The sequence below is a fragment of the Ixodes scapularis genome, unplaced genomic scaffold, assembly GCF_016920785.2.
Source record: "Ixodes scapularis isolate PalLabHiFi unplaced genomic scaffold, ASM1692078v2 ptg002451l_1__unscaffolded, whole genome shotgun sequence".
Taxonomy (NCBI): Eukaryota; Metazoa; Arthropoda; class Arachnida; order Ixodida; family Ixodidae; genus Ixodes; species Ixodes scapularis.
In genome coordinates this window covers 96,526-107,633 of record NW_024610246.1, presented here as the reverse complement: position 1 = coordinate 107,633, position 11,108 = coordinate 96,526, and the positions used below count along the sequence as shown (strand labels likewise).

Here is an 11,108-nt window from a genome sequence, read left to right as displayed (position 1 = left end):
GAATGAATTAAAAATGTCAATCATTGACGCACTGTTCAGTGTCGTCTGAAATCACCCAACACCATGACGTTGGGTGATTTCAGGCTTAGTTGCCAGGTCTACGCATTAGCCGACGTGCAGTAGCGCTATAAAAACCAGAGGCATCTTTTGCACAAAGGAGCACCGCTGGTCTAACGAGGCTACATAGGCTTCCCTCAAATCGCCCCTTTTACTTTTCTTTAGACGCAGCCATCTATTGTGTCGCTCTCGCCACGGCCGCCATTGGTTGGGGCTTAATTTTAATAATGTCTCCTGTTCATAAGCTCTGCTTTACCTTACACTGGATCACAGACGACGCTACGAGTCGTAAACGTTAATCCAAGGTAATGTGAGTCTCACATAACCTTTCAGCGGAGCGCAGTGACGCGTTGTCACTTGATTCGTTGAATTGGCTGAGATTCCTTGTAACGTCTGCTACAATCTGTTGTTATTAGAAAAAGAGCATAGTAATGTTTATACAAATGAGCCGAACCATTTGGTCAACAGTCTACCCACATTAAAATATTGCACTAGAAATGTAGATCACTGCAGCACAATCAACCATGCACAACACACTCAGGGCCGAAGGCTCTGCAAAATCCAGATTTAATATTAATAATAAGACGCAGTGTGTCGAACCGAAAAAAATACGGGTTCGGTTACGGTTCAGGTTCAGGTAAATTCATTTTGTTCCGGTTCAGTTTCGGTTCGATTAATTCGATCCGCGAACCGGTTCGCGAACCGGTTCGGGGCGCTGAACCGGTTCCCGAACCGGTTCGGAAATTATAAATGACAAATTGCAACATGAAAATAAATTACAAATAAAACATCTGAAATCAGCACATACGAAACGGGATACATCTTAGTGTAAGGCTCAGGGATTTCTACCAGGAATGGTTTCTTTATGTGCACTCAAAGGTTACCTCACCGACGTTTACGCATTCGGACTTCATCTCATTGGGTCCGACGCAGTAGCTGTAAAATCCGTGACCTCCTTACAAACCCACTTACAAGTAGAACTCGCTAACTATCCCGCCACCTCGGCGTGTAAGCAATTGAAGGAACCGTGGGGAGAAAATACAGCTTTCTTTATTTGAGCTAGCCTTCGGTAACTCAAATTAGACCCTTCAAAAAGTTTTCATTAAACAAGATACGGAATATGAAAAACACTTCACCGAACGCAACGCCAGAAGGACGTAATAGGATAAATAATAAAATCGAAGAGTTCGCTGTCTCACAAATATGTTAGCTTCTAAGTGCCCATACGAAACCGGATGCATTATTATGAAACTCCACAGCCTTTTCTTTTCTCATTCCGATGGAAGCAAGCTTCAAGAACTCGCGCGTTCTAGAAACGTGTTATGAAATGAGCACACAGCAGCATTTAGGATTTACGAGATTGTAGGAAAATAAAATCCCGTGACGCGATTTTTTTTTTTTTTGCACAGCCTTTTAATTTTTTTTTTCGTGCAAGCCGTGACCAGCGCAATACTGGTTCCTATGTCAAGATTCATGGATGCAGCGTTTGTCAAGATTCATGGATGCAGCGTTTATATTCCTAAGACTGAGTGGAGAAGAAAAATATGTAAGCGAGGTATGAGTCAGTTGACGGCACTTAAAAAACAAATGGCATATTGATAGCACATTCATTGTCAACAGCGCGTGGCCGAACCATTTTGACATGAGCCGGTAACCGTTATTTTTTTTCCGGTTCAGTTCCGGTTCGGGTTCATCGCGATAACAATATAACGGTTCGGGTTCGGGTTCAGTTCCGGAAAAAATACCGGTTCGGTTCCGGTTTTCGGTTCGGTTCGGTTCCGGTTCGACACCCTGATAAGACGAATGAAAATAATATCAATAATAGACATTAATTACAATTTCAAATGTATGAATGGCGGAAACAGGAAAAAAAGCTGTAAAAGAGCTTTACGAAGTCCCTTGTTTCCTTAAAGTTTTATATGCATAAAAATGGAACATAGCAACAGCACAGAAGACACAAAAATACAAAATTCAACATAACATTCAAAACAGAAAACATAGTAACTTATTTCAGTTCCAGAAAATATTGTACTCGAATTGATATTATATATATATATATATATATATATATATTAGAGCTTATTACCGTATTAAGTGCGGGTGTGTATATTAGTGATTGTATGGAATAATTATTATGACAAACGGCAATGTACAATGATCCGCCGAATGAGTTGGATAGGTAACTACATAATATTTTAGCACGGAGAGGTATGTTAAGGTACGTAGACAATTTCTGCCTTTGCTAGGGTTCGTTTTTAATATTAACCACATCGCTAAATAATATAAAAAAAACTCAAGTTTGTTTTGCCGGAAACACGCATAAAGTTGCCGAAAAATCCTTAAATATGAAAGACTTGCGTAAGAGGCCAAGTTTGTCATTTAATTACACATGAACCATAAACTTAAATAAACTAAATATAAGAGAGTTCGACTGCTTTATACATAAAGATATTTACATTTACAAACTTTTAATTTTATTTCTGTGGCTATCAAAGTTGCGTGTACGCGCAATTGGGAAACTCGTAGTTCCACCTCCTCTCAGACTCGAATACTTTTTTTACAAAAATAAGGAAGTTGTTTTTTTTACAAAGGTAAGGTTCATTTTGCGGTATGAAAATATGTTATACGTCATATAAAAGTAAATAAAAAGAAACAACAGGCATGTCGCTCTTATGACCGTCCTTATCTGACAAATCCATTATATAAATTTTAGTATATTTGTTTAGCAATTGTAAGAAATAATAAAATTTGAATATTTATATTTTTTTAATTTAAACAATTATTCTAATTTCATAATAATAAATGATACATGTTCATAAGGTTTTCAGAAAACACTAGCCTAAGTAGTCAAATCGGGTTTTGTTTAATCGGCCTGCAAGCTATCTCTCTCTAAAACAGATTTTGGTAAGTCACAAGCATATTCTTAATTTACAGGTACTTCGTCGTTCAGTATACCTTGCATTGGTGCAAATACAATGTTGCCTGTGATTTCTATAACGCAGTCCTCAAAATAAAACAGAGATGGGAAATGCCTAACCCCCTTTTTTGTCCAAGTACCATAAGTTTCTTTTATGTAAGTCAGAGTTGACCTTGAAACGTCGAATTTTCTGCCCAATGTTCCGCATTTCACTTTGCAATGGGCTTACCTGCATGCATGAATTATGCAGTCAGCGGTGACGCTTTGTAACATTCATTGCTCCCGAAGTATTGTTGAACCACCGTAAAGCATGTACATTTTGCGATAAATTTTAATGCCTTTTTTAACAATTTACCCGTCCTTTCTACTTTAATAGTGTTATATTGAATGTATTCTTTAAAAATATACAAATAAGGTATTCCTTTGATTAGTATGTAAAAGCACTGGGGTAATTAAGTTGGGCGATGTCTAAAATAGGAACGCGATGCTTCAAACACCTCAGATAACTTTTGTAAATATTTGAACTGTCGTCAAAATAAGCCGTGTTCTACAACAACCTAAATCACTAAAGTGTACCATAGCAATATGCATTCAGACAAAAACGTAGTCGCATTTTTTTTAACATTCAGGGCTTTGCTCGGAAAAATATCTTCGACGTGGCACCAATCGAACGGGGTTGTAGCTACTCTAATAAAGCGGACCCGCAAAGATGAATGATCTGCAAGGCTGTAACACATCTATTGCCAACCCCGCCACGACCCAACAAACACAGAAGACGAATTCCCGCCAGAACCTCGCAAGGGAATCGAACACCGCAGCAAGAGAAGGAAGCAAAATCAACAGAGCCTTTATTTCCGCGAATCGAATCGACACAATAATAACGTTGTTGTATCTTCTCGGCAAACGGTTGGCCCCAAAGAACACATGTTGGCCGCAGAGACAACGCTATCGCTGGCGGCATCGGAAGAAGATAAAAGGTTGACAAGCTGCAATAACCCAACTCGCTTTTCCATCCCCCGTCGCAGAAGAGCGACGTCGACGCAAACACAGGCCGAGCTGAAGATAAACCCGCGCGGTTCCCTAGGTGCCCCCTAGGGCTTGCCATTTCGTGGCGTCGCCCAAGAAAATGAGTGATGATGTTGGTAGGAGTCGTTTCGGGCAAAGCAAACAGTTCAGTTTTCTTCTTCCAGAACGGGTTATCATAGAACAAAAAAGGACAACGTATTGCATGGCAGCATTACGCTCTTGCGGCGATGTCAATATCGAGATACAAATGTTCTTCGGGAAGCAGCTATATGGCAGCGCGGCATACATTTAAGTTTGTTTATCCCGTGCCTGGTCCACAAATCACTAGTTAGATATTTCGAAAACTAACACAGCAAAACCGAAAAGGACAAAAAACAATTGCGGTGGCTTAGCTCGGCTATGCCAGGATATACGTAGCGCGAGCTTATGCGCACAAAATGAAAGGCGCTACCAGGCGGCTCCGGTGCAGCGTCAGACTTGGCTACTGCGACACGGAGGCGCACAGCTGGGCACGCGGCGGCGCCAGTGCGTCTGTCGCGGCTATGACGTCACTCTTCTGGAATGTGCAGACCGGCGAGGCGCGCGTGGTGGCGGCGGAGCGCGCAGCGCCATTGGCTCCGGCCAAGGAGGTTAGAAGCAGGGTGTCGAACCAAAACGTTTTTCGTTCCGGTTTTCGTTCCGGTTTTCGTTCCGGTTCAGGAAAAACGGTTCAGCCCGGTTCAACTCCGGAGTGAAAAAATAAAGGTTCAAACCGGTTCGAACCGGTTCGTGCTCATACGCTACAGAAGGAATTGAGGACCGCAACAGATAAACTGTGCATATTTTATAAAAGCGGTACATATAAAAAAGCAAAGTCTCGCATTACTATGTGCAACGAACGAACTAGTGCTGGGGCACCTCGTGACGCGGGTGAAAGCGCAGTTCAATGTCAGGCAGCTAACCGAAGAAGCAGGACGTCGTCAAGCATATTCGCGGAAAGACGGCACCTCTGAGACGATAAAATGAACTTCAATGCAGAAAAGGCTCGCTCCACGCTGACCTGGGTCGCAGGCACTCCCAGGGCTACTTGCGCCAATGCGCAGAGTTCTAGATGGCGCTCCCTTCTCTCTTCCCAAAACTAAAACACGTTAGCGCCCCTTGAAAGCCGCGGCTCCTTGACTAGCATTTCGAGGAGGCATGCTATATAAATGGGGTTGCTGGTACCTCGAATGTGCACGCCAGCCTCAACCTCTTTTTCCTTGAGGAGCGCTTCCAGGGCGTCTGCCGGATCTTCTGGAGCCGCCGCAGTTTCAGAAGACAAGGTAGAATCTTGCTCGCATTGCAGAGCTGCGATCCGCCTCCAAGCCTTTGTCAAATGCAACGTGGCCCGGTAGTTTTGCTCAGGGGTGAAAAGATGGCGGTAGCGGGGATTCAAGTACACTGCTGCACAGAAGACGGCCATGTCAAGAAGTTGTCGGTCCCTCTTTTATATTGACTGGACAAAGGCCTTTGCTATCGGCGACGATATCTTGGAAATGTCCATGAAATATCTCAGCCATGCGCCGTAGAAATCTCCTACAGTGAGCTGTTCGTTCTGCAATTTCTTAGTCGCCACCTCTGCCGGGCGAAGCGATACTGCGAGCATTTTGACCTTCACCCATACGTCTTCAGCCGACCTGGAGCTTTCTTCTTTTGAGAGCAACCCTCCAGCGAAGCCTCTTAGTTCAAGTAGCCTGGTGAGCATATGAAGCGTGGACATCCACCGCCTTGGACAATCAACCATTGGTTTCTTCAATCCTAGTTTCCTAATCGGGCACATAACACATTGGACACGTAGTTTCGTAACAAGCGCACGGCTTTCTCCGGATCGCACGAATATAACGGGCATGGTGGCGGGAGGCCGAAGGCGTGGGTATAAAACTGAGAAGAAAAAAACCCTTAGTGAAAAACAGCAACAACGGACGATTTCATCTTCGACGTTTCGGCCGGAGTCCGGCCTTCGTCAGGAAGCTTCCTGACGAAGGCCGGACTCCGGCCGAAACGTCGAAGATTAAATCGTCCGCTGTTGCTGTTTTTCACTACGGGTTTTTTTCTTCTCAGTTTTATATATATATATATATATATATATATATATATATATAAACATATATATATAAATATATATATATATATATATATATATATATATATATATATATATATATATATATATATATATATTTACATTTTTGGTTTCGTTTTTTTAGGTTACATGTGTTTTTCGCCACGTACTTTCGACGCGACCGGACTTCGTGTATGAACCGAAAACCGCATGGAAAACATATCGGTTCCGCTCCGGAGCGAAAAATATCATTTCGTTCCGGTTCAACTCCGGTTCGAGAGAAAATAACGGTTTTTTTCCGGTTTTCGGTTCACGGTTCGGGTTCGGTTCAATACCCTGGTTAGAAGTACTAGGAGAGGGCACGTTGCAATATTGGTGAAGCCTAGTCATAAAAAGTTTAAACGATGTTGTGGCCAACGTGACCGTAGATCTCTCTGGCGATTGGTGCGCGTGACGTGCCACGTGTGAAATGGATGGTTGATTGAAGAACTCCTTGCAGGCTTGCGCGCGCTCCGTCCGGTAGGTTTTATCGGATCGAAGGCTAACCTGTGGTGTATTCTAGTACCCCATAGCTTGACGAAGGCCAGCTACGATCACGTGATGTGGTCACGTTGGCTTGGTAAGTGCGGAGAGTAAGGAGGAACATGAGAAAGGCGAGGCGTCAAGGGAGCATGGCTTGTGGAGGCTAGGCAGCTGGCGTCATGCCCTCTCCTACCCTTCTATTCTCCTTGGCTCCGGCACGCCAGTTGTGCGCCGTGTGACGTCACTGCTCCTCGCACATGCGCAGACCGGCGAGGCGCGCGCGGCGGCCGCGGCTTCGGTGCGCCAGCTATGCGCTGTGTGACGTCACTGCTCCTCGCGCTTGTGCAGCACGGCTTTTGACAGCCACGCGAAACTGCTCACGCTACAAAAAGTTTGAGAATACAGCTTATATAACTTTCAAAAAATCGTATTTTGCGCGCTGCCCTCTTAGTCTGTTGGGCTGCGGTATGTTTTATGAGCATGCGCTGTAGCTTTGTTATGCGGTATATCAGGGGCTGCGTATGCGTCCATAGCTCAGTGACTCAGCATTTGTTTTCGCTCGCTCGGATGATAAGCGCTGGAAAGGTCTGTACTCAATATTGCATTAGGTGACCGACGCTAGACTCCGAGTGAACCAATCAAGCAGCATCAAAATTGCATCATCACAGCGTTCGTTGCATTTGTGCTTATGCTATATCAGCAGAAAAATCATTTACGCACATTAAAGAAAGCAGGATAATGTGGCAGTCACCGCGCGCGACTGCCACATGATCCTAGCCGCATATAGCAAATCCGAAAAAAAGAACAAACGCGATGTCAAAGCACTTTTGGTGCCGGTTCTTTCCCTCCATTGAATCATAGCTTTGCCTGCGGTCAGGTATCTGACTATCTTGTTTTTTGTTTCTTTCACATTTTGATCTTGGGTTTTGGATTTTTTAAAGTTCTACAGCTCGCAACTTGTTTTCATTGTTCTTTCACTCGCTCATTTGGGGACAGGAAGAAAGCGAAGCCATGCATCTATGCACGCGACAACATGGCTTATGAAGCATTCCTGGGCCGCTAAACTCGTCAAACACAATGCTGAGGCCGATGTTGACTGAGCTCACTGATTGGCCTATCACGAGGATGGCTTGGAGCTTTTTTCGCCGAAGTCGAATCAACGCGCTCCACAAATTTTGGGCGCCAACTTTGTGCTTGACGAGTTTAGGGCCCCTTGACTTTATGGTGCTTCTGGCCAAAGATCACTGTCTAGAATCGTGCTTTAGTTCGTTGAGAGTGGTACAAAATTTTGAGAAGACGCATACTTGTGTGTTTTCGTGTGGCAGTTACCAAAGGCCCCGAATAACAATCATTACAAAAGACGATTGCCTTGGTCGTTATCAGCTCGGAAGGTTCACATGGGGATTTTAAAGTGCTATCTGAATGAACGTGCTGCGTGCCAAGTATTGTGCACGCTGAAGAACGCCCGAACTTCATGCTGCATAGGTTTCTAGCACACACGCCCAAGTCGAAGCCATTTTTTAAAGATATGGTTGAAGGCACGAGCGAGCTGAAGCGAGACGTTAGTGAGATCACGCAAAACCCTACAAGAATTTCTGCGCTATTCTGGAAACGTGGAATCACGTCCCCCCCTATAAGTTATCGCGTTGATAGTTAGGTCGTGAACTTTAACTATTATAAAGAATTCCTCGTCGTTCAATATTACATTAGTGTAATGATTTCTCTCAATATAGAGTTTCGTTCCGAAGAAAGACTTGATGTAAAGTAGAACAACCACAACACCACGCATAAATTCCGGGACCTATCTTTAGCTTCACATGAGATTGACAACCGTTTGTTTCTGTAACCCTTTGATCGCATTAGCTGTGAGTGGAGGACGGACGGGCGGGGGACTGTTTTCCTGCTTTTTTCTTTAGTATGGCTTTGTTTGGCCACCGAGATCTGCTTCTCGCCAGAATCCCGATGACATGTTTCTGCTCTCAGAAACCATAGCACAGGCGGAGGAACTAAAGCGGATTTATACGACGTTCCCAAGACTTGAGGATTGTTCTGCACGTCGGTACTTTTTTTTTGTCCAAATATCTGGTGTTATTGCAATGCATAGTTGCCATCTGTTCCTCCAAACGTCTGATAGCAACAGTCTGAAAGACACGAGCGACTCCACAACGAAAGTGTTTCAGATGAAATTTGGGTGCTTCGCCAAAAAAGCCTTCTCAATAAAAATCATAATTGGCTAGCACGAGTTCATAATGAAAGTGACTTGTTTGGTCAACGGACGCCTGCATAATTTACGCAACCGTATCGGTGGACCATTGCCGCGCATAATGCAACTAATCGAAAGTATCTCTTCTCAGCAATATGTAATATTTTTGTTTGGTGATATTTTCATAGCCTTAATACATGTTGACTGGCGCGTTAAAATTGTTAGAATATCGCGTCTTTTTATCGGCAGCGAACTGTGGCGTCATAATATGAGGAGGGGGGGACTTAACTACTCCCCTTTCTTAGACATTTCACACATTAATATCCGATTATATATTCAGAATTGTTCATATAAACACCACCAGGTACCATCCACGACATCGATCCATTCTCTCCGCGGAATAACCAGGAAGGGTAGTAGTTATGACGTGCACATCGGCAGCAGATGTTTTGTGAATTGGAAAGAAACGCTGCCTGGCTGTAATGAGGGTTTGAAAGGAGCTTATTGTGCATTCTTATCTAATATCTGCCCACAGTAAAAACAAAATCAAGGAAAGGGGAAAGAAGTTTGCCGCCCTCCTACCGAAATAAATTTAGAGACTGACAGATTACAAAACTAAGGTGGCGAGAGCCTCGAAAACTTCACTACCTCACTGTTTGCGCCAACACGTTTGCGGAATTAGCCCATAATTTCATGAAGACGACCACTAATAAATTGGGAACCAATAAGCGTGCACAGCAATTGTTAAGCTGTCGGTGACTATATATATATATATATATATATATATATATATATAGATACAACACGGGCACTTCACACCAGCGGACGTGGTCTTCGAGGAACATATGCGGATGAATGAACCGTGCTTAATCCAATGAATCAAAGAATCAATGTTTCCAGGAACCCGCCGAAAGCCAAAAAAGGGGGGAGCGAGGATATGAACTCTGGGCCTCCCAATGTCCGGTCGGGTGTGCTAGCCTCTACACCACTCCACCTCGACTTTCTGGGGTTTCCTACCTGTCTTATCAGTGCACAAGAAACGAAATGTATCACATCGGAGGTGTTCTGGAAACACATGCCGCCGCGTGGAACGCGGTTCGACGCTTTTGTGTCACGTGGTACGTGCTCGTTTGTGCTCCAGAAATCCTCCCACTGTTTGTCTCGTCCCGTGTACATGTAGTATTCTTTGTTCATGACCTTTAGAGACACGGTATAATCGTCATCTGCAAAAATCAAGAGCCACGTTATTGAATTTACAACGCGGGAACTTCACATCATCGTACGTGGTCTCCGAGGAGGATATAAACGAATATGTGCAGATAAATGAACCGTACTTAGTCCAATGAACCAAAGAATCAAAGCTTTCAGGAACCCGCCGAAAGCCAAAAAAATGGCGGAGCCAGGATCAAGGCTCCGGCATTTTTTGGCTTTCGGCAGGTTCCCAACACTTTGATTCTTTCATTCATTGGATTAAATACGGTCCATTCATCTGCATATGCTCGTTTATATATATATATTGTGGGAGCCGGGGGTGAAAGACGAGGCAGAGGGCACGTGACAGGCTGCCGGCAGAGAAGACACGAGCTGGCGCGAGACAGTGCGAGCTGAGCGAGGCTGGTAGCTGGACAAGGAACGTCGAAGCCAAGCTCCCTGGCGCGGCCTATGGCGAACCGCGGTGCGGTCCACCAGCGAGCTCTGGAGCAAGACCGGTGGAAACGGCGAGCCCTGGCCATATGACCTGGCCTATGACAATCCCGGGGTGGTTCCGCAGCGAGACTCGGGCATTGATAGCCCGAGACAGCCAGCCTACGCAGCGCTGGCGTGGGAAAAGCGATCCCCAGGCCTGGACACGGACTCCGGCTGTGAGCTCTGATCGACGGGCGACGAAAAGGGTCGGCGGGCCTGGACTGCCGGTTTTCAACGACGGGCAACCGGGAGGTACACTAAACCCATTCGTTGTCTTCTCGTTGCAGTGTGTAACTCCCTGGGGGACGGGTGGAAAGCGTACCAATCGGGCGGTGATAATTAGTAGAGAGACTTCCGCAAAGAAACCCGCATTAAAATGGTGCATCCAACGTGGGGCCCGTTCGGCATGCCTCTGCTTCTAGTCGTCCCCAGGGTGTCCCATGGATTTGTTGAGCGGGTTGTTCACTTACGCTAACGATGCCCGTTGAGACAAAGTATGTTGGAATTATGGTGACTTGTCTCACAGCAGAGTTCAGCAGGTGTCTCCTCAAATCGAGTACCTAAAGGGCTCGAAGGACGAGGTTGCGGACGCGCTTTCTCGGGTACCCCAGAATAGT

The 11,108-nt window shown here is 44.9% G+C and overlaps 1 protein-coding gene across 1 annotated transcript in view; it reads left to right on the top strand.

Moving 5' to 3' along the window:
- Window positions 1-2,267: 2,267 nt before the first annotated feature.
- Window positions 2,268-11,108, top strand: part of LOC120841627 — a gene marked incomplete at its 3' end in the record, with an annotated part of 95,170 nt that continues 86,329 nt past the window's right edge. Inside the window, exons 1-2 of the mRNA XM_042288374.1 lie at window positions 2,268-2,275; window positions 2,992-3,130. Coding sequence (XP_042144308.1) covers window positions 2,268-2,275; window positions 2,992-3,130 — 147 coding nt within the window. The remainder of the gene's footprint in view (window positions 2,276-2,991; window positions 3,131-11,108) is intronic.